The sequence below is a fragment of the Raphanus sativus genome, chromosome 6 (genome assembly GCF_000801105.2).
Source record: "Raphanus sativus cultivar WK10039 chromosome 6, ASM80110v3, whole genome shotgun sequence".
NCBI lineage: Eukaryota > Viridiplantae > Streptophyta > Magnoliopsida > Brassicales > Brassicaceae > Raphanus > Raphanus sativus.
The window spans coordinates 37,736,025-37,760,659 of NC_079516.1; the positions used below are offsets into that span (position 1 = coordinate 37,736,025).

The following is a 24,635-nucleotide window of genomic DNA, read 5'->3' on the forward strand; positions in this document are numbered from 1 at the left end:
ACCCAACTTGGGTCCAGCATAATGGTGTCCTGCATGGCCGCCCATACAAAGCCTCATATGGTGACATACCAATGCTTGTATGAAAGCTATTGTTGTAAGCAAACTCTACCAAAGGCAAGTGCTTCTCCCAGGTCTCTCCCCAGTCCAACACACAAGCCCTTGGCATGTCCTCCAACGTCTGGATTGTCCTCTCTGACTGACCATCAGTCTGAGGATGATAAGCTGTGCTCATGTGCACTCTTGTGCCTAAGGCCTTTTGGAAAGCTTGCCAAAAGTAAGATGTGAACTTCAGATCTCTATCCGACACAATGTTTGCAGGTACACCATGAAACCTCACTATTTCATTGATGTAAATCTGCACAATCTCATCCACACCATCCCCCTTCTTGATTGCCAAGAAGTGGGCCGACTTGGTTAGCCTATCGACCACCACCCAGACAGCATCCTTCTTGTTTCTGGTCATAGGGAAACCAGTCACAAAATCCATGGTAATGTGATCCCACTTCCATTCTGGAATGGGTAAGCTTTGGAGTAGTCCACTGGGTACTTGGTGCTCCGCCTTGACCAATTGGCAAATGGGACACTTTGCCACCCACTCGGCCACATCAGTCTTCATGCGCACCCAATGGTAATACCTCTTCAAATCTCTGTACATCTTGTTCAGTCCAGGATGTACTGAGAACTTAGATCTATGAGCTTGCCTCATAATCTCTTCCTTGAGTTCCTTATTGTTAGGAACACTTATCCTCCCATTAACCAAGATGGTACCATTGCTTGTGGTTTGGTACTCAGTCTTGTCATTGAGAGCAACCTTTTGAAGGTTCACATCCAGCTTCTGAACTGCACAAATCCTGGTAAGGAGATCGGCCTGATCCACTGCCTCCAACCCCAATGGCTCATCAGCACTAGCCAGTGTGTTAAGGTTGAGTGACCGGACCATCCCTTCCAATATATCAGCCTCCTTCTCAGCTGAAACCTCAGCCCTTCTCTGGCTCAAAGCATCAGCCACTAAGTTGGCCTTCCCTGGATAGTAAGTTATGTCCAGATCATAATCTGCCACAAACTCCATCCACCTTCTTTGCCTTAAGTTCAACTCAGGCTGAGTGAAGATATACTTCAGACTCTTGTGGTCTGTAAGTATCTGAACCTTGGCGCCATATAGATATGATCTCCAAATCTTCAGGGCAAACACCACAGCTGCCATCTCCAGATCATGTGTTGGGTAATTACCCTCATGCTTCCTCAATTGCCTTGAGGCATACGCAATGACCTTCCCATGTTGGGTCAGTACATAGCCTAATCCAGAAATGGAGGCGTCTGTGTACACCACATATGGTTGGTCCTCCTCAGGCAGGACAAGGACTGGTGCACTAGTGAGCATGTCCTTAAGCGCAGAGAAACTTCTCTCACACTCCTCTGACCATACAAACTTGACATCCTTTCCTGTCAACTGAGTCATAGGTTGTGCCAAACTAGCAAAGGCCTTCACAAACTTCCTGTAGTAGCCGGCCAGCCCTAAGAAGCTCCTGACTTCTGTGGCATTCTTAGGCTGAGGCCATGCCTTTATGGCCACTACCTTCTCTGGATCAACAGACACACCTTCACTTGACACAATGTGTCCAAGGAAGCCAATGCTCTTCTGCCAGAAGCTACATTTGCTTAACTTAGCAAAGAGCTGCTGCTCTCTCAACCTCCCCAGCACAGCCTGGAGATGCCTTTCATGATCCTCCTTGCTCTTGGAGTATACAAGTATGTCATCTATAAAGATGATTACAAATTCATCCAAGAAGTCTCGGAAGGTACCATTCATCATCTTCATGAATGCTGCTGGTGCATTGGTCAGACCAAATGACATAATCACAAACTCATAGTGGCCATACCTGGTTCTGAATGCAGTCTTCTTTATATCACTTGGTTCAATTGGGATCTGATGATACCATGAAGCCAAGTCAATCTTAGAGAACCACTTTGCTCCCTTAAGCTGATCCAACAGCTCATCTATCCGAGGCAATGGGTACTTGTTCTTGATAGTAACCCTATTCAGCCCTCGATAATCAATACACAGCCTAAAGCTACCATCCTTCTTCTTCACAAAGAGGACTAGTGCTCCCCAAGGCGACACACTAGGGCGTATGAAACCCTTATCCAACAACTCCTCTAGTTGTTTCTTTAGCTCAGCCATCTCAGCAGGAGCCATGCGGTAGGGACTTTTTAACATTGGGGCCGTCCCTGGTTCCAGTTCTATTATGAATGGGTCTGACCTATCAGGGGGAATGCCCTGTGGAGACCTAAACACATCCTCAAACTCACTGACCAGCGGAATCCCGTCCGGGTTACCACCCCCAACAACCTCCTTAGTGGTGATTGTGGCAATATAAGCCTCACAACCCCGCTCAAGCATCCTTTCCGCTTGGACTGCTGATACCACTAAGCATCCAGAGGTTGGACGAATACCTTGGAACCTGATCGGGGGTCCACACCCACTCTCAAACAGCACCCTTCCCCGGTGACAGTCTAAGGTGACCCGATTCTTTCCAAGCCAGTCCATACCCAATATCACCTCATGATTCTTGAGTTGGACCACAACAAGATCCACATGCATTACCCTGTCCTGGATCACCACTGGGATATCCTTCACTCGTCCTAATGAGGGCATCAATTGGCCTCCAGCCGCACTCACTAGGCCAGGATCATCCCCTGTCCCAATCTGGAACAAACCCTTTCCGACCAAACATGGACTCACAAAACTATGTGTAGCTCCAGTGTCGAAAAGTACATGTGTTTCCACACCACCAATACTTAGGATCCCTACAGGAAACCCAATCTAAGAATCTAATCCATTCTAGGTTCCATACCATGCATTTCTAAAAATTTAAAAGAATAAGATCAGATCATTACCAGTGATCGCCATGAAAGGCTTGGCCTCATCAGTGTCCTTAGACATCTCATAGACTCTTGGTGCAGATGTCTGGCCACGGCTTGGTTCCGGCTTGCTAACCTCAGACTTTATCCTGCCTGATCCAGCCTGAAGCTTAGGACAGTCCTTTCGGAAGTGTCCGGCCTTCCCACACTGGAAACAAGTCCTAGAGTCACCACCAGCCGCTTGACCACGACTCTGATCTGGTCCAGGACAGTCCCGGACTGAGTGGTCCATCTTGCCACACCTTGTGCAAGCTCCCATAGCTCTCCAGCACTCACCACCATGGCGCCTTCCACACTTTTGGCACTCCAGCCTTCCACCTGAGGACTTGCCCTCATCACTTGAATCTCTCTTCCTCTTCCGGTCACCAGCATGACCAGTACCACTTGCCTGACTCCTAGTCTTGAGTCTGGCCTCTTCAGCAAGGTTAGTTTCCAGCATTGCCATGTGCTCTACCAACTCAGAGACAGTACGGAAGGTACGGACTGAGCAGTAGGTCCGGAGTTCGACCCTAAGGCCTCTTATGAACCTGCGGACCTGAACCTTCTCATCCTCCAGCTCCTTACCTACATACTTCCTGAGCCGGTTGAACTCCTTTTCATACTCCCTGACTGACCTGCGCCTTTGAGTCAGGTCCAAGAACTTGGCCTCCAAACGATCCCATGCTTCAGCCGGAAAATACTTGTGGTTGAACTCAACCTCAAAGTTTGAGAACTTCTCAATAGAACCATTGGTGCGCTTGTCCACAGACAGCCACCAGTTGTGTGCATTTCCCTCCAGGAAGTGCACTGCTATGTCTCTCTGGTACTCCTCAGGGCACCTTGTAGACTTGAAGTTTCGGGCCAGCATGTCCCTCCATTCATCCGCCTCCATAGGATCAACACTTCCAGCAAAGTGCTTTGTCCCTAGGCGAGATATGTGCTCCAGCACCTTCAGGTAATCCACCTTACCAGCTCTTCTAGCTGGTGGATCGAGTTCAATCACCTCATCAGCCGGTGCAACTTGTCCAGCAGCTTCTGGTACCACTACCTGAACTTGTGGAGCTTGCCCCACTGATGAATTCACCAATGGAGTGATCACTTGGGTCATAGCCAGCATCTGACTACCCATGAGCCTGATTGCATCAAGCACCTCTTTCATGGAAGGTTCCACCAGCTGATTTCCTTGGTTGGCTCCAACATTGGCTGCACCAATGCCACGGCCGCCCTGATCACCAGCATGTGAGGACTCTCCCTCAACCTCCATGTCATTTTGCAGCTGCCTTGCAGCTTCCTCAGCTTGCTCTTGCAGCTGTCTTGCTAGCTCAGCTTGTTCCAGCTGCTGCCTAGTCTCCTCAGCTGCCTTTTGCTGCTGTTCAGCTAAGCTTCCTTGAACCTCAGTCGGAATGATCCGAGCCCGAGGCAATCCAGTTGCACTGTCCACGCCAATGCTTGGGTTAGGCAGCACCACACTTGGATTGGCTCCATCCGCGCCACCTTGGCCAGATGCTCCAGCTCCATCCTTAGCCCTCTTGGACTTGCTCCGACTCTTACCACCCTTAGGAGTATCAAAAACAACACACAAGATCAATGTTAGTAACACTTAACCAATGATCCATCAAAACAGTTCCTAAGACCAAAAACAAATCAAGCCCTATACTGTGAGACCCCAGCCGGATGTGTGATGATCAAACCATAACCCCCAAGTCCTAGAATCAAGCATGCTCTGATACCAACTTGTAAGACCCGAACCTGAATTCCAAGATCCAGCTGATCCGCGGCCTTAACCTAATAATCTAAGTGCAATTTGCCGGTTTATGTCCAAATAATTCTAAGTCATTTTCAAGTGATCTGAGGTTCATATATAATTCATAAGCAATGCGGAAGCTAAGATAAACATTTATTTAATTAATATAAACCATGTGATCCATACAATGTAGTAATATCAATCAGTTTGCACAATAGGCTATCATAAGTTCCATACTATCTAAACACACATCACACATCCATCCTTGGCTTGAGTCTTCACAGCTCCTTGGCTTTCCCACGATCCTGACCAGATCCTGCAATCATATAAATCCCATCAAATACACAATCAAACCGATATCCTAGCAACAAGTCTAGCAATGCATGGTTAAGTCCCTTAGAACTAGTTTATGTCCCAATATTTGACCCACTCGGATAGGTCTCCAAAAACTAAATAAAATCCATGATAAATCATGATAATTCACAACTAAGAGAATGGTCAAGTCAGATTTCTCAGAACAGGTCCGGATCATACCGATCTCAACCTAGAACAGCCCCCATGGCCATAACTGACCACCTCTAAATCAGTGATATAGAATTATCCTTTCGTCATGATAATTCATGATAAATCCCAATTAAGGGATATATGAAGTCGGAATCCCCAAACCTCAACCGGAAGTAGGAGATCCAACCTTACATGCCCAACCAAGGCCATGGAGAGATTACACTGACCAATCCATGTCTTAGCGGCCTGACCATGAGTCTAAACTCATGAACAACATCAGAATATATAATAAAAGAGATAGAATGACAGAGAAGGAAGAACGGATGCAACCAACATCACTTGGTCCATGCGGACCATCCATCTGGACCCATGGATCATGGCGATGGTAAATGGTTAGCATCACTAACCTTAGGAGTGGCCGACGATGGGTTCTGGTCCTTCCCACTAGCCTTCTCGGTTCCTCTTGTATCCATCTTCACACGGTTCCTTCCTGCAACTCTTCCTTGGTCGCCGGTCAAGAACAAATCACACCACACTCACACGGCCTAACAAGCAAACCGCCGGTCTCTTTCTCTCTTGGATTCTCTGGCAATTTTGGCAGAGTTTCCCCTCTTTTGTCTGATGATTAAATCGATGACCAGAGCCCTCTATTTATAGAGGAAGGGTCCGCCAACTGCTTTTGGGCGAACGGGTGCAAGGATTGGCCGAATCGACACATGTGGGAATCAACGCATCCCTTCGGTCCAACCGCCTCTCAACCGCTTCCCAACTGCTTCCCTTCATTGATCATCATCAGCTAGCATATGACCAAGTGTCTAGCTGCACCACCAGCTCACTTGGCCTCACCGGACCGCACCACCATCCCACCGGACCATAACGGCCCATGGTCCGGTCACACCATCTCAACTCCTAACACTCCTCCAAGCTGAGATGAGCTAACCACTAGTGTCTCCAGCTACTAGCTGCCTTAGCTTGCTCCACCCTTAGGACAGCTGCCTAAACACTTGTCCAGCTCTCTTGAGCTTGAACCTTTCTTGCCTTGGTTAAGTTTCAGCCTCCTGATACCCTTAACCCACTTCCCGGACCATGATACGCCTTGTCTTAGGTCATTAGACCTGATTTGGTGCATCACCTCGCACCATGGTCCATCCGGCCGATCCTATCTAGGATCGGGGACATGACATATTCCATTTATAATGTTCTATTCTACTTACTATGTTCATCTTCTTCCACAATATTATCTATTTCTCCGATCATTGCAGTCACAGCATGGCCAACATCGTATAAAAGATGACGGCTTCTTTTTGGATTGACGATCTCTGTTTCATCTGTAATCACTATACCGTAATCACCATCTTCATAGTTATTGTCACCGCCGGTGCGATAATCACTGCCGCTGTAATCATCAACATCTTTTTGTTAACCATTCTCTTTCCATTATAATTTTCATTAATCTTGTAATAATCAACATCACCATAAAATTATTGATCACAATTTTTTTTCAATTACTGGCAACCGGTTGAAAAGAGGAACAAAACCGAGAAAAAATGGCACAAATGCTAGCATATCTAATAACGTCAAAATCAGTGCTATATCTTTAATTTTGTTCTCAAATATGGCTATTTGGCCAATAAGCCATATTTTTAATGCCACATAAAAAATCATTAACGTATATTAATGAATTCATCCATAAAAATTTAAAGTGATATTATGACTGAGTTATAGTTACACTGCGGCTGATTTATACAACACTGCTGACTTACGAGATATGAGCTGATTTATGTATATAAATCAGTCGCACGTTATGGATGATTTACAGAAATTAGGCTGAATTATGAGATAACAGCTGAGTTAATGCTGATTTATACATCGGCATACTGATTTGTCGAAAATTTGGCTGAATTGTAGATAAGAACGACTGAATTATGTTTTTCGTCTGATTTAGCGAGAGGTAATTACGGTTGATTTACATATATTTATTTTTTTTTGCAACAACAAAGACATAGATTTAACTAGTTGAAAGAAATGCGGAGAAGGCGAAGTAAACAAAGAAGATGATGAATCTAAAAGCCGATTTGATATGTTCGACCACTTGAATTGTACTTAATATGAAGATGATAACTTCAGTATATACAGTGAGTCTCCAACACAAAATGACGATTCACCAATACTACCTCCTAAGAAGAAACCTCAAAATATTTTGATGACCGGATCGAAAAGGAATATGTACGTTCTAAGATTGGATTTATGCCAACGAATTGGATGAGATATCAATTACTAATTCATACTTTGGCTGAGTTATTTATAAGAAATGTGTGAGTTATGCTGATGAATTGGCTGAGTTATCAATGATTAAAATTCATGTTTCGACTGAATTATATATAATTATTGCTGAGTTATGCCAACGAATTAGCTTAGTGAATAATTCGTGTTTTGGCTGACTTACGAGACGAGCTTAGGGATTATCGTCAGCGTCTCGAGATTAGAAAAAATATGTTTGATTATGTATATATTCACACGTCTAGTAAAAGACCCATAACAATTGCACTTGTGCATGAGTTATATTTTCATTTAATACACCAATATAAATTATATTTACAACTGTCTAATTTGGGATTTCGATGAGAATGATAATCAATAATCATAATAATAACTAATTCGGCTGAGTTATGTCTAAGTTATACCAATGAATTGGTTGAGTTATCGGTGACTAAAATTCATGTTTTGGCTGAATTATGTATAAGAAATGTTTGAGTTATGCGAATGAATTGGCTGAGTTATCAGTGAATAAAATCCGTGTTTCAGCAGAGTTATGATAATTATTATCTGAGTATTGTTAGATATATCTTAGTCATACCAATGAATTTTCTGAGCTATCAATGACTCAAATTCATGTTTCGGCTAAGATATGTATAAGAAATGTTTGAACTATGCCAATGAATTGGCTGAGTTATCAGTGAATAAAATCCGTGTTGCAGCTTAGTTTATGATAATTATTGTCCGAGTATTATTAGATATGTGTTACGTGTGAAAATTTAAACCACGTAGCAGTTGTTCTGTCAACAAAGACACTAGCACCAAGGTTTAGAACCGTGGTGGTTATGGGAGGGAGCGTAACATGTACCTTCTCGTCTTGATAGATTGTACATGTAGTGACGAGTGAGACAAAGAAGATAAGAAAATGCTTTATTTTATGTTTTTTTTTTGTAACTGGCTTTTGCTTTATTTTATGTTTTGTTTCGATATCTATTATCCTATTGATACCAATTCATGTTATTAAGTATCTAATATAAAATAATACACCATAATTATTTTGAACAGTTTACAAATTCAAATGAAAAACATAATAATTTTGATAATAAAAAGACTATCTAATAATTATTTATTACAATCCTATTTCTAGACAAGACAGATATTAGGTTAGGACTTACAGCGATGGTTGTACTTGTACAGCTAGTAACATGAAGAACATGGTTAACGACATCATTGATGATGATGATGGTTTGATTACACGTGATAAACTAAAGGAACTTGATGAATCATCGGTTGAATTTTAGCCTAATATTTTTTGGTTTATTTTCTGGGAAACTTCCGTCACATTTGTAGATTAGTAACCTGTATTTTCCAACTACTTAACTGTCATCAGCCCATAACATCGATTATTAGTACTTCTCGCCAAATTCATATATATTTTTTGTTTTAATTTTGGAAATTTTAGTTTTTATATTTGAGTTTTTTTGTAATCATATTTATATTTAATATTAATTTAATTTGATAGAATAATCTCTTAAATAAATAAAATACATAGTTGGACATTTATCAATAGTATTTGAAATAATAAAATTATTTGTAAAATAAATATAGTTTACAATTAATTTTCAGATGAAAGTAATTATAATTCACTTTGGAATTCTAAAGTGATACTTTTTATATAACAAAAGAAAAATATTAGAATATCATTCATTATGAAATATAAAGAGTATTAATCACATTTTAAGAAAGAGAAAATACTTTAGTTACAAAAAAAAAAGATAAAAAATACTTTTTTACTCGAAAAAGAGAAAATACTTTATTTTATCGTACATGTTTTTACTTTGTTATTTGAAAGTATCTGTTGAACCAAAAAAACTTTTACTTATCTGTGGTTCAAGAAAAAAAAAACTTTTACTTATCTGTTGAACCAAAAAATTAATTTATATTTTTTGAAATTTTCTAGTTAACTTTACTTTTTAGTGTAGTTTTTTCTTTTATATTAAGTGTTTTTTCGCACCATGTGTAGTAGTAAAAATTTCTAATTTAAAATTTATTTAGTAATAAATTTTATTATTTTTTAGATTTTATTATCTTACCAATGTTTTTAATATAATTTTTAGTTAACTAAACATAAAATTAAAATAAAATATTTTATTTTAATTATATTTAAGAATATATATACATATATATGTAGGAAAATTATAATTTTAAATAGATTTTTATCTATTTATTTTAAATGGAATATATTAAATTAACTTTTATAATTTTTATTATAAATTTGATGTAAAAGCTGTATAATTAAGTACACCTAAAAATTGCTTCCAAAAGTTTCTAGATATATAATAGAAACTATTAATATTATGATTAAAATTTATAATATTAGAAATTGTAAAAGAATTGGAAATATTTTTAGTAATAAAATTGTATAATTAAAATAGAATAAATAATATTTATAAATTTGTAAAATATTATAATATTTTTTGTTATGTTATTTAATGTTATATTTGAATATATTTATTTTGTCATGATGTATAATTTAATACTATATTCTAAAAACTTTAATAAAAATATAATAATTATTAAATGTAATTATTCATGTCATATTTAACCACAAACCTGTCATCATTTTTAATATGTCATGCCATTTTTATTTTATGAAAATAATTATAGAGATAATATGTATCAAAATCACTTAGCAAATAATGTTTAGGAATTGATGTTCATCATTTTTTTGTTAAACGATTGACTGCTGTTCATCAGTTCTACCTTATTGTTCTGAAATATTACCAATCGCACCCATACTGTTGAAGGAGAAATAGTTGTATATCTAATCTATTTACCCACAAAAGAGTTGTATGTATATTATATTATTATATATCAACGCCAACTGGGTCCAGGGAAAAGGTAGGACCGTAGGAGTAATAACATGAAGTCTGACATCAAATAAAACAAATTATTGGAATAATCGGAGTAGACGATCTTTTTGACAACAGTAGACGATTCAATCTCACATTTCTCGAGAAAACCAAGTCAAATACGTATAGTTTAGAAAGAAAAAAATAGTCAAACACGTTCGTCCAAGTGTCATATATTTGACCGAATATTAACGCAATAAATAAAATCACTTTCATTCATAATTCAGAAGCATATTACAGAAACACACAGAGGACTAAACCTCGTTTATTATATGACCGAAGAAATTACATATAAAGAATTAGTCTTAACGGTTCATGCCACCTTGAAAGACAGGAGCACCCATCTCGGTGCCTTGGTTTTGCTGCCTCTGTACGTTCCCCGCCCATCCTAAAATACAAAATATGATTTTAGGAATGCGAATATATATATTCTGAGATCACAAAAACAGGCATACGAGAAATCAATACCAAGATCCATATTGAAACCGCGGTTCTTGAGTTCACGGTATTGTTGGGTGAGAGCACAGAGCTCGCAGAAGAAATGTTTTAGGCAGTCTCCACAATCACTGCCTTCGATATTGTATTGAGCTCTCATCTTTCCACGATAGAAACACGAGTATATACATGCGCAACCCGTTACTGCGTTTATTAACGCGTATAGTGCTCCAGCCGTGCCACACGCTGAAATTTTCAAAACCACAATTTATTTATCCCTATCGCTTGCTTGCTTCCTTTCTTTATATATGACAATATTTATGTATATATATCTTGTTATATGGTTTAAGACTTGAGTAGTTAAGCTTACTGGTTGATCCTTGATCTACAATCTCAGCGACTTGGCCAAATGTAATACATGGACACCAGCATGTGATACAACCTGTTCATTATTTTTGCAAGATTAGTATAAACTGCAGACCCATAATAACCATAAATTAGTTATTTATTAAAATTTTATATGTATAATTATATATGTGAAAATCTTTAGAAGTTAATAAAAAAGGAGTTATTTATTACAGTTTTTGCAGTCGGAGAAGCAATCACAGAATCCTGTGGACCATTCTCCTTCAGCTAGGGGCTTGCCATGGAGGTGTTGAGCTTCCATCGCGAGAGAGAGTGACAAAGAGACAGAGAGAGAAAAAAAGAAAAGAAACTAACTTTTAAACAAAACAATATGTTTAAGGTCTTTGATCACAACGAAGGATGTGCTTGTATTTATAAGAAATTAAGAACACTAAAGTCCATTATCTTTTAACTCGGTAGAACCTTTACTTCATTTGACCAAAAATAAATAAACAAGGTTTCCTATCTTCGAATTTCCTTGAAAGTACCCACCGACACTATTTAATATTTCCTTCACTTTTAGTTTACATTTTCCCTCAGGGTTTTGTTTTTAGTGAATCTATTTTATTTTTATTGGACGACGATGACACATATAACAAGTTTTCACTAAAAACATAAAACAATGTTTTCATCATTTTTCAAGAGATAATCGAAAAGATAGTTGTATGACTTTGATTATGAACGTCACCCAAACTACTCATTGTGTTTTAATTAAATACTACGACATCCGTTTCATTTTACTTGTCGTTTTAAAATTCGACACACAGATTAATAAAATATTTAAGTTTGTATATTTACTAGATAAAAACATCATTACCAATACACATAACCAGATTTCAACCAATAGAAAAATAGCTTAAAATAAAAAGTCAATAAATTTTGTATTGAAAATCATAAAAAACACTTATTTTGAAACAATTTTTTTGCTCTAGAACAACATCTAATTTGAAACGGAGGGAATAGATCTTAACATTAACCATATTTTCCGATAAAAAAATATATATTCGTTTTAGTAATGTTATAGTTTACATGTTTATCATCTTAAAACTAATTTTAAAATAGATTTATTTCAACAAATATGCAAATGATTTTGTATTTAATTATATTGTTTAGTTTTTTTTTTCTCCTTCCGGTCAGGAAATTCGCTTCCCGCGACTACCTTTTACTGCTTTCGCTTGAACTTGTCACTTCAAACCTTGAATCAATCAATCAATGAATGAAAACGCCTGACTAAGAATAGAAAGGGAGGACAGGTTGGTTCAAGGACATTTCAAGACTGAATAAAGAGAAGATTTCATCCTATTGACCAAAGGCTAAAGTCTAAAGGACTTTTTTTTTTTCACAACCGCCGATCAGGCGTTAGAAATAAATTGCAGCGAGAAGCCTCTCTTGGCCAAGAAGCAAGATTAATCCGGTCTTACATGTAAATAACTTTCAAATTAGAAGTAATAAGAATAATTAAAAAATATTAGAAATACATTCAAATTTTAATTCACAATACTAACATACATTAAATATAAACATTTTGTATTAGTTATTTATAAATGTGAGAATATACTATTGGATATCAAATCAATAACATTGATATATATTTTAATATCTTATATTTGAATGTATATTATTAAAACCTACGTTTATGTCATTTTATTCAAACCCTACAAATTAAAAATGGGTTTGACATAAATTAAAAAATAGTCTTGGTTATAGATGAAAAAATTCTTAGTTTAGGGTATAGTTGATTTGAATGTAAATAGAAAATCAGGAAATAATATATTTTGAACTGATTTTCTTTTGTTTTTCTTGGGCTGATTTTTGTGAACCACAACTTTAGATTTTATCCTTTTATTGGCATGAAATCACGTGATATTTGGAATATATTTGGGGAAAATGCTAAATGTTATTTGTGTAGATATGAACCAGTTTAAAAAATTGATAATGATATGATGGTGTATATGCTTTGCGATATTTGGGTTAGATTTGAACAGATTTTATTTACTTTAAGCATATAAGTTTTCCAAATTAATGTGTGGATTAAGGTAATATTAATAAAATATTAATGATAGGAAAATAGAATATTAGAAGGTTGTGAATTCTATTCTAACTTATAAGATCCTCGAGATAACTAACACTAATAGAAAAACTTCATTATTTGATTTAGTATTATACATGGAGATTGATAATATTTATCACCTTAAACTTCTTTTAACCCAGCCATTGTATTATTAAATTATTCAAAGTCTTTCATCTAAGCAGTCAACACCACTCGTAAAAAAAATTAAGACTTTTCTAATTTATTTAGGTTACTAGGGGTTTGTCCGCCCTAGGGATGGATGAGTTTTCACTAAAACTATTTTATATTGAAATATATTTTAATTTTATAAAACATTTGAAAAATTACTTTATATTGAAAATAATAAATATAATATGTTTTATTATAATATCAAACTGTAAGTTATATTAAATATTGTTAGTTTGAGTTGGAAAAATACAACGATTTATATTTTTCCTATTTGATTTCTGTTTCAATTTAATATAATTGAATTAAATCTAAAGTAGAAATAACTAACTTTTTTAAGAGTATCAGATTTTAATATTATTACAATAACTGATTTTCTCACGATAAGAAATTAATACATCCACCTCCAAGCTAAATCAACTAAAAATCAAATGTTAAAAGTTATATTTTAAAGTACTATACTAATAGTTTCAGTAATGTCATAAATAAGAATTAGTGTTTATTATGTAACACCAAATGATGTTTTATAATATATGTTTATTTCAGTTTATATTATATTTTAATTATCATGAATTTAAATTTTTAATTTGTAGTTTTTTACTAATGATGTTTTGTAGATTATTTTAGCATTTGTAGAAATTTTTTAATAAAAATTATTTGTTGGAAATTTTGCTCATGTTATTTGAAAATATTTATTATTATAAATTAATAAAGGATTACATTTTTTAGCAGAGTTGTACTTGAGTTTCATACCCTATCATATCAAATAACTTTCTTCGGATAAATTAGAGTGAACCAAATATAATTTAACCAAAATAACTTAAATGTTGGTGTAACCATTAATAATTTGGAAATTAACATGAACCAATTGCTACTTGTTGTTTCTATTCTATGTTTCTATATATAGATAGTGTGGCGCCGTGTTGTTATAAGTTACTGAGTAGTATTTTTGGTGTTTCTGATATTTGTTGGTGTGTAGGCGTAGGCGTAGGCTTGAGTTATTCTTGGGTTCACCCCTAGAGTGAACTTAGAGGTTCACCCAACCAATAAGAATCACTCATTTCACAATTGATATCTTTTAAATAAGGAAACAAAATATTGTCAAGTTATATTATATTTTAAAATAAATAAAATAAAAACAAATAAAAATAATAGTAGTTATAAAAAATGATTTTAAAAATATATTTTAACATTTTCAAAAAATAAAATAAACCCTAAACCCTAAATCATAAACCCTAAACCCTTGAGTATACCCTAAACCCTTGGGTATATGCTAAACCCTTGGATAATCTTAAACTCTAAACCCTAAACTCTAGTATATGCAAAAGAAATTTAGATATTTTAACGTCCTCATCGAAATACTAAACCCTAAATCATAAACTCTAAACCCTAAACCTTTGGATAAACCCTAAACTCTTTTTAGGATTAAAGATTTGGTATTTTTACGATTTAGTGTTTAATGTTTTTAATTTAAATTTTAGAGTTTATGTTTAGTGTTTTGATGATGGATTTAAAATATTTTTAATCTTTTTTGCATATATTATTATTTTTATTTATTTTTGACATTTTTATTTTAAAAACATAATATAACTTGATAATATTTTGTTTCCTTATTTAAAAGATATCAATTGTGAAATGAGTGATTCCTATTGGTTGGGTGAACCTCTAGGTTGACTCTAGGGGTGAACCCAAGAATAAGTCCGTAGGCTTGTGGTAACACTTAATTGGGTGGGTGGGTGTATATTTTGCTTATTTTTGGCGAAAAACTGAAGGTGGATAGAGATTTTAATTTTGGTTTTGGCTGAGATGTTGGTTTTGGGGTGTAGTGAGTAAGGTAGTGTAGTAATGGTTGTAATTTTTATTTTTGGTCGAGATATGATTTGCAAATGGGTGAAGGGGTTATTTGTGTTTGGGCCTTGACGTCGGATTACATTAACTCTTGTTAAGCAACATTAACATGGATTAGTTATTCGCAATATACTCGCGCGGTTAGGCAGCATAGAGTTTCAATGTTTGAGATTGAATAGACTACAAAGAATGATGGTGTTCCTCAGCTATGTAAGCCGGAACCAAACATATGGGTTTTAATTTTCTGTGCTTGCCTTGGATGTTAATACTAATCTGTATGTTTCTCTGCCTTAGTTTAATGAATATATTCTCACAGACTATCACTGATCATTAACAGCCAAGCTCTAATGTATTACTATATCACGTCTATGACAGAAATTGATGCGAGAACGACTCTATTCTCATTTTGATAATGTCTAACTGTTTGCAAGTTGTAAATATGAAATTTAATAAGCCGGCAACAGTACAGTATTATTCCAAGAAAACTTTATTTATGAACAAACATATACTCAGTTTCCAAGTCAAAGCGACAATTAAAACTTAAGATAAAATAAAACACTAAAACATGTTCCATTTAAAAGAAGTCTCTGATAATTGTAATATTAAAAATGGACGAGTAAAAGGATAGAGGTAAGGTTTTCAACTTTGAGCTCAAGAAGTTCTTAGCTTTTGGAGCTAAGCAATGTGTGGCTTCTTCCCCTCAAGCACATCCTCCTTGGGTGGTTCTTTCTCAGTTGTGGAGCCACCTAAAGCAGTTTCAGCAGTTGGTACACGTATATCAGTGTCACTGCCTTCAACAATCCCAACACTAACACCTCCATTTGTTTCCTCAGAAGCATCACAAATCAGACCATGGGATGGCTTAGCGGACGCCTCTCCAGCTCCAGGTATGACATAACCAGGGTGATTATCACCTCCCTGGACGTTAACAAAAGCGCAAGTAATATCAGAAAAGGAGGGTTGTTCAGCTCAGGTATGTTTCAAACAATACTTGTACTTATTTGTTCTGCGAAGTGTGGGAGAGATGGACGCTGATGCTTGTCAAATATGCAGGAGATGGTCAACTATTGATGCTTTGAGGTGAAGTTGAACTCCGTGATCTTGAGAACCCACTAACTCGTCTAGGGATTCTGGAAGTGGTCTTTCATGGGATTCATCAGCAACTGTGTTCTGGTTACATGATCATAATATATAATAAAACGTGTATATTTGTCAGGTCACTCATGGCTTAAACTTTAAAATAAATAATGCTCTAACCTGAATCTGTGCAACCTCTGCAGCACGGATGTTATTTAACGTGGTTATTTGACAGTCAAATGCGCTGGCAGAATCCGAAGCATCTGAAATTGATAGCTGCACACGGTACCTGAATTTAAAACCATTGTAGCATTGTTTATGCATCATTTCTCTACGGTAAAGAATATTGTCAGCAATAGGCAAGTTGACATGTTGGGCAAGTGAATGAAGAAAACCCATGGGAAAGTTTAGAAGAACATTTCGCACAACCGATGTAGCCACCACCCATTAGAATTTTCGATGCATTCCACTTTTGCAATGCAAATGAAAGCCGTAGTCACCTCTTTCCCAAATTAAAATAGAATACAGGCATAGACTATGGGTGATAAAAACGGGGGTTTAGATAAAGTTTTGACATGTGACAGGGAAGTTAGGGCGTACGCATTGAGGCTCTCTGATTGTGAGAGTTCTTAATTTTTGAACACCACCATATTTGGTAGAAGAAGAGGAGGAGCTCACAGCAGTCATTCTCTCTCTCATGAATATACATGGTGAGAGATAAGGTACATAATTTTTGTAATTGTATAAGTGTTTGATTTAAGTCTGAAATACTTACGCCTGCAGAAAGCTCTGGCTAACGTTGCACTCATTGTTGGTATAAAAAAATAGTTCTGCCACAACGTAAACAAACTTATTAGAGGGCCATTCTTGCAATATATTCATAAGATGTGTATATTTGAATACTATTACCTCCCACCATCTTTCGGGTTGATATGCTTGGCAAGTATGACCTTTGGTTGCACATCCAATATAAATAACTTATCATGGAGGAGGGTGTCAAACACAGTAATGCAAACTGTAATATCACTGCAGTGTAATATCAAGCAATGGTCACACCAACATGTAACTCGTGAGTCACCAACCTGTCAATTAGAAACTTCACCATAATCCCTTATGTGGTATGTGCGTTGTCCGTTTCACGATGCCCCTAACTTTACCAACAACATTTGCATCCAAGAGATCAGAAGGGAGGTTGTTCACGGTGTGTAACAGGTATTATGTTGTAATAGTTTGAGACACACCTGGTAGATCGGTGTTCGTATTAGCAAGTGAGAGCAGCTGCTCATAACTACGGAACATGAAAAGCTCGGTAGGGATAGCGTTGATGTTTGCTGCAACCACAACAAATTTGGTTCAGTTCGTGAATCTTATGGACTCTATGGACTCTGAAAGTCTGAAGTTCTGGTTATTCCTTGTAACATCGAAGTTCATGCGTATGGCACTCTGTTACCAATATATTCATAGCTAGAAAATACGTAGTGCAGAAGAATATGTAAGTGCAAAGATGATACCACAATTAAGTAATGCAGAAGGTAAATTAAGAGACAAAATAGATACAAGCAAACACCAATTGCTTTATTAGAAATCGCCTTGTAAACCCTATTACAAGTTATGTTTAATCAGCTTTACACGTCTAGTGTTACACCCTAACACACGCCACTGAACAATTCCTAATCTACCCAAACTTGTCTCTCCATCGTCAGTACTTCAGCAACTGCTTCAGCACGACCTCCAGAAGGTAAACCAAGAGACAATACAGATACAAGCAAACACCAATTGCTTTATTAGAAATCGCCTTGTACACTCAATTACAAGTTCTGCTTAATCAGCCTCGCTAACCTGTTAACACCCTAACAACTGCTACTGAACAATTTCTAATCTACCCAAACTTGTCTCTCCATCGTCAGTACTTCAGCAACTGCTTCAGCACGACCCAAGAACACCCTAAGGGATTTTCACCCTTCCTCTATAACAATAGCCTCTACTGTCTTCTTGGAATACCCACGACTCCATAGCTCTTTTATAGTGATCTCCACGTTCCTGAAACCTAGTCTCCAAAACAACATGGATATATGGACAACTTCCATATTAATAAGTACATTTTCCTTTTCTTGGAATGTACTTATTCCTCAAGGCATAAACTTGCTCTCCAAGTTTATCTCTTGCCTTTTCTCCACGGTATAAACTTGCTCCTCAAGTTTATCCCACGCCAGCTCAGCATCTCGCGTCCACATGGTCTCTACCACTCTGCATGCCTCCTGGTTCACTCTCTGACACACACTGCATCAGCAACTACTTCAACGACTACGTCAAGACATAAACCCTCAGTTTATTCTTCTCCATCTCAGCATATCCTTGCATCCACATGGTAACCCACCACTCCGCATGCCTTATGTAGTAACGACTAATACCTCCAGCATCGGTGACTTCGTCGCCTAGTTAGTCACGGAAGACTATTGACATCCGCAAGCTCTTCTTGCATCTTCAATCTCCCCCTTTTAGCTTTGTGTGCCAATCAAGCACAATATCCTTCTGGTTCAAAACCCCACATTTCTTCACCTGGAAACCTTCACATTAGATATGCCTTTCTCCCCCACGAGACTTGCACTATCTTCATCTTCATTCATAGATATGCTATTCTCCCCCATGAGATATGCACCATCTACATCAGGACGTCCATCACCATGCTCTTCTCCCTCACGAGATATGCACTCCTTGGACCAGAACGTCACCACTTATCCCCCTGCTTGATTGCATACTAAGCTAAAATATAGATGCTTAGATGTCAATACAAACATCACAGACACACCCGTCTGCTTCTTCATAAGTACTGCATCAGGCTCTGACGCATCCGCCGTACTACTTCTCGAACTACCTCTCGAACCACTCCTTGTCTTGGCTCCTTAGGCTTCGGCTTCTTCCCCTCTGCTGTAAATATGGTAGGCTCCTCCCACCCAGTCTTCACAGCTATCCACGCACGCTCTTTGATTCCTCAAACCAACAGCTTCTTGTGCGCCCTCCAATGACCATACCACCAGCCATCATCCAACATGATTGTTTTCTGCATCAAACAATCGTGTACATCTTCACCTTCAGGATCACACCAGTAACTTAGGTGACCCGCTCTGATACCAATTGTAAGTGCAAAGATGACACCACAATTAAGTAATGCAGAAGGTAAACCAAGAGACAATACATATACAAGCAAACACCAATTACTTTATTAGAAATCGCCTTGTACACTCAATTACAAGTTCTGCTTAATCAGCCTCGCTAGTCTGTTAACACCCTAACAGCTGCTACTGAACAATTTCTAATCTACCCAAACTTGTCTCTCCATCGTCAGTACTTCAGCAACTGGTTCAGCACGACCCAAGAACACCCTAAGGGATTTTCACCCTTCCTTTATAACAATAGCCCCCAGTGTCTTCTTGGAATACCCACGACTCCATAGCTCTTTTATAGTGATCTCCACGTTCCTGAAACCTAGTCTCCAAGGCAACATGGATATATGGACAACTTCCATATTAATAAGTACATTTTCCTTTTCTTGAAATGTACTTATTCCTCAAGGCATAAACTTGCTCCCCAAGTTTATCTCTTGCCTTTTCTCCACGGTATAAACTTGCTCCTCAAATTTATCCCACGCCAGCTCAGCATCTCGCGTCCACATGGTCTCTACCACTCCGCATGCCTCCTGGTTCACTCTCTGATACACACTGCATCAGCAACTACTTCAACGACTACGTCAAGACATAAACCCTCAGTTTATTCTTCTCCATCTCAACATATCCTTGCATCCACATGGTAACCCACCACTCCGCATGCCTTATGTAGTAACGACTAATGCCTCCAGCATCAGTGACTTCGTCGCCTAGTTAGTCACGGAAGACTATTAACATCTGCAAGCTCTTCTTGCATCTTCAATCTCTCCCTTTTAGCTTTGTGTGCCAATCAAGCACAATACCCTTATGGTTCAACAACCACGTTTCCTCACCTGGAAACCTCCTCATTAGATATGCCTTTCTCTCCCACGAGACTTGCACTATCTTCATCTTCATACATAAATATGCTCTTCTCCCCCACGAGATATGCACCATCTACATCAGGATGTCCATCACCATGCTTTTCTCCCCCATGAGATATGCACTCCTTGGACCAGAACGTCACCACTTCTCCCCCTGCTTGATTGCATACTAAGCTAAAACATAGATGCTTAGATGTCAATACAAACATCACAGACACACCCGTCTGCTTCTTCATGAGTACTGCATCAGGCTCTGACGCATCCGCCGTACTACTTCTCGAACTACCTCTCGAACCACTCCTTGTCTTGGCTCCTTAGGCTTCGGCTTCTTCCCCTCTGCTGTAAATATGGTAGGCTCCTCCCACCCAGTCTTCACAGCTATCCACGCACGCTCTTTGATTCCTCAAACCAACAGCTTCATGTGCGCCCTCCAATGACCATACCACCAACCATCATCCAACATGATTATCTTCTGCATCAAACAATCGTGTACATCTTCACCTTCAGGATCACACCAGTAACTTAGGTGATCCGCTCTGATACCAATTGTAAGTGCAAAGATGACACCACAATTAAGTAATGCAGAAGGTAAATCAAGAGACAAAATAGATACAAGCAAACACCAATTTCTTTATTAGAAATCGCCTTGTAAACCCTATTACAAGCTATGCTTAATCAGCTTTACACGTCTAGTGTTACACCCTAACACACGCCACTGAACAATTCCTAATATACCCAAACTTGTATCTCCATCGTCAGTACTTCAGCAACTGCTTCAGCACGACCCAAAAACACCCTAAGTGATTTTCACCCTTCCTCTATAATAATAGCCCTCAGTGTCTTATTGGAATACCCACGACTCCATAGCTCTTTTATAGTGATCTCCACGTTCCTGAAACCCTACTCTCCTAGGCAACATGGATATATGGACAACTTCCATATTAATAAGTACACTTTTCTTTTCTTGGAATGTACTTATTCTTCAAGGCATAAACTTGCTCCCCAAATTTATCTCTTGCCTTTTCTCCACGGTATAAACTTGCTCCTCAAGTTTATCCCACGCCAGCTCAGCATCTTGCATCCACATGGTCTCTACCACTCCGCATGCCTCCTGGTTCACTCTCTGACACACACTGCATCGGCAACTACTTCAACGACTACGTCAAGACATAAACCCTCAGTTTATTCTTCTCCATCACAGCATATCCTTGCATCCACATGGTAACCCACCACTCCGCATGCCTTATGTAGTAACGACTAATGCCTCCAACATCAGTGACTTCGTCGCCTAGTTAGTCACGGAAGACTATTGACATCTGCAAGCTCTTCTTGCATCTTCAGAATATAGGATGGCTTACATTAATTCTTCATTTCTGCTCAAATAGCCAAAACTGATCTGAACTTTCTGCATCACAAATACAAAATCACCAGAACACGAATCATTGCACACTTTGATAGACTAAAACCGTGTAAATCCATGGTCCAAAGCTTACACTAAGAAGAAATCTAAAATCAAGTTCTAGAGCCACTGAAACCACAACGAAGCTAAACTCAGTCAAGGACCGGAGAGAAAGTAGTGAAACGATGAATATATGAAATAGAGAAACCCCAGGAAACATACGATTGGCTGGGTCATAGTCCTCTAAACTTTAGTGCACGCTATTTGCCATGGCTGCTGATTTCATCTATATGAAGCTTCAGGGAAAACAATATCTGAGCTGAACACTAATTTAATGGAATTGTTCGTGGCCATTGTTGCGTAAGGAGCCATTGCTGTGGAAAGAGGAGAGTCATGCACTCATCGGTTTATATAGATTGGGTGAGTAGAAACCCAAGAGAGTTCGGTGTTGGTGGTTTTATGTTTCAGAACTAATTAGTAGTGGAAGTTAATGGTGATCGTGGATGGAACACCACTTGATGTCTGACAATTGTAACTGTCAAAAGGGGAAGGTAGAAGGGCAAATATCTGAATTGGCGAAGAAAAGAGTCTGTCATAGACTCATAGGTGTTAAGTTAAAAGAATATCTCCTCCTGCTGGTTCTGAATTTCATTGTTGAAGTATGAGATTGAGCCTCAACATCTTAATAATGAAAAAGAAGCCCACATGCATCTCGATTTAGCTTGCCTAGAGAAGGAGAACGATGACATGTGTTTTATTTCCCCTCTTCCTAGAATTGACGTGGCTTAATAAGGAGAGACTCATATCTCCTTTATTAATATAAGATAGATAGATAGATATGTTTTACTAATTTAGACTGACAAAAATGATATTTCTCTACTATTATTATTTCGCCTACACAAATATAAATTAAGTCTCATTCTTTTCTAACCTTTTTTACGGCATATCTTATTATATAAAGCTTGATTCTTCATAGTTACTAATTAACATGATTGTGATATGTGTCAATAAAAATTAAGATTGCGACATGTGTCAATACATTTTTTTGTTAAAATTTAAAAAAGATTTAGAAAAAAAAAATTATCATAAAAAGAAATTCTTTTATGGTTTCTTTTTAGGATTTTAGAAAAAAAAATTACTATAACATAGTATAACAAGATTTTATAAATTTTGTTTTTTTTAAATTCGTTTTAATATCACATACTATTTTTAAAATTTGTATTTGTTAATTAATACTAGATTTTACTATACAAATCTCTTTTATTAGGATTTTACAAAATTTAAATTATTATCACAAATTCTTTTATGGTTTCTTTTTAGGATTTTAGAAAAGAAAAAATTACTATAACATAGTATAACAAGATTTTATAAATTTTGTTTTTTTAAAATTCATTTTAATATCACATACTATTTTTACAATTTGTATTTGTTAATTAATACTAGATTTTACTATACAAATCTCTTTTATTAGGATTTACAAAATTAAAATTATTATCACATAACAGCTTAAAAATTTCTAAAAAGTTAAGATTATGACATGTGTTAATACATTTTGTTTTGTTAAGAATTTAAAAGAGATTTAGAAAAAATATTATTACAAAAGAAAATTCTTTTATGGTTTCCTTTTAGGATTTTAGAAAAGGAAAATTACTATTACATAGTATAACAAGATTTTATAAAATTATTTTCTTAAAATTGTTTTTTAATATCACATACTATTTTTACAATTTGTATTTGTTAATTAATACTAAATTTTACTTTACAAATCTCTTTTATTAGGGTTTTACAAAATTAAAATTATTATCACATAACCGCTTAAAAGTTTCTAACTAATATGAATGTGACACTTGACAATATATACTTTAAGATTGTGACATGTTTTTAATTTTTTTTCTTATTATGAATAGTTAGGGATCTTATTCAAAGATATTTGGTTGTAATTTTCCTTTTTTCAAATCCTAACCAAATTTTGTTTTTATAAAAGTACTCATTTTCCTATAAACAATTAACTTTCCCCTATTTTAATAGACAACTGTATGTTTTTAAAAATATAAACCAAAAATAACTACAAATATTTCACATCTATATTTTTTATGGTTTCTTTTTAGAATTTTAAAAAAAGGAAAATTACTATTACATAATATAACAAGATTTTTTAATATTGGTATTTTTAAAATTCGTTTTTAATATCACATACTTTTTAACAATTTGTAATTGTTAATTTAATACTAGCTTTTAGTATCATGTTTAACATCAAATTATTAAAAAGAAATGTTATTATTAAATAAAGTTTTACAATTCACCTTGGTTTGGATTTAAAAATATAACAAATTCTATTTTGGTTAGGATTAAAAAGTAAAAAATTATTATATAAATCTCTTTTATTATGATTTTAGAAAATTTAAAATTATAATCACATAATCGTTTAAAAGTTTATAATTAATATGATTGTGACACATGACAATATATAATTTAGATTATGACATGTGTTTAATATTTTTAATCATAAATAAATAGTTTGGTATTTCATTCATAAATAATTTATTGTAATTTTCCTTTTTTCAAATCCTAACCAAAAAATAATTGTAAAAGTACTCCTACTATTTTCCTATAATTAATTAACTTTCCTTTTTAATAGATAATATTGTGTTTTTTAAATATAAACCAAAATAACTACAAATATTTCACATCTATTTAGATTTAAGTTTCCTCATATTATTTTAACAAAACATAATAGTAGTTACAAGAAAAATATTACCTAACTTTTTTTATTTCTTTGTACAGCTTAGTTTTTATTGTCCTTACTACATCTTATGATGTTATCATAAATTTTGTAAATTATGATGTTGTCGTAGGAGAGTATGTATGAATGTGATGAATATGTGTCTGTA

At 36.2% G+C, this 24,635-nt stretch overlaps 1 protein-coding gene and 1 long non-coding RNA gene across 2 annotated transcripts; both read right to left on the reverse strand.

The window, feature by feature from the left end:
* Positions 1-10,503: 10,503 nt before the first annotated feature.
* On the reverse strand, positions 10,504-11,516 carry LOC108809774 (protein PLANT CADMIUM RESISTANCE 2). Its single transcript, XM_018581917.2, has 4 exons — positions 11,332-11,516; positions 11,123-11,194; positions 10,786-10,998; positions 10,504-10,705 (listed from the first exon to the last, which is right to left on the reverse strand). Exons 1-4 carry the CDS (start codon positions 11,417-11,419, stop codon positions 10,623-10,625), a joined length of 456 nt encoding a protein of 151 aa, XP_018437419.1. The 5' UTR covers positions 11,420-11,516; the 3' UTR covers positions 10,504-10,622.
* Positions 11,517-15,702: 4,186 nt separating this feature from the next.
* On the reverse strand, positions 15,703-17,449 carry LOC130496318 (uncharacterized). Its single transcript, XR_008935429.1, has 3 exons — positions 17,228-17,449; positions 16,499-17,148; positions 15,703-16,411 (listed from the first exon to the last, which is right to left on the reverse strand). It is a non-coding gene; the product is annotated as an uncharacterized LOC130496318 (long non-coding RNA).
* Positions 17,450-24,635: the final 7,186 nt, after the last annotated feature.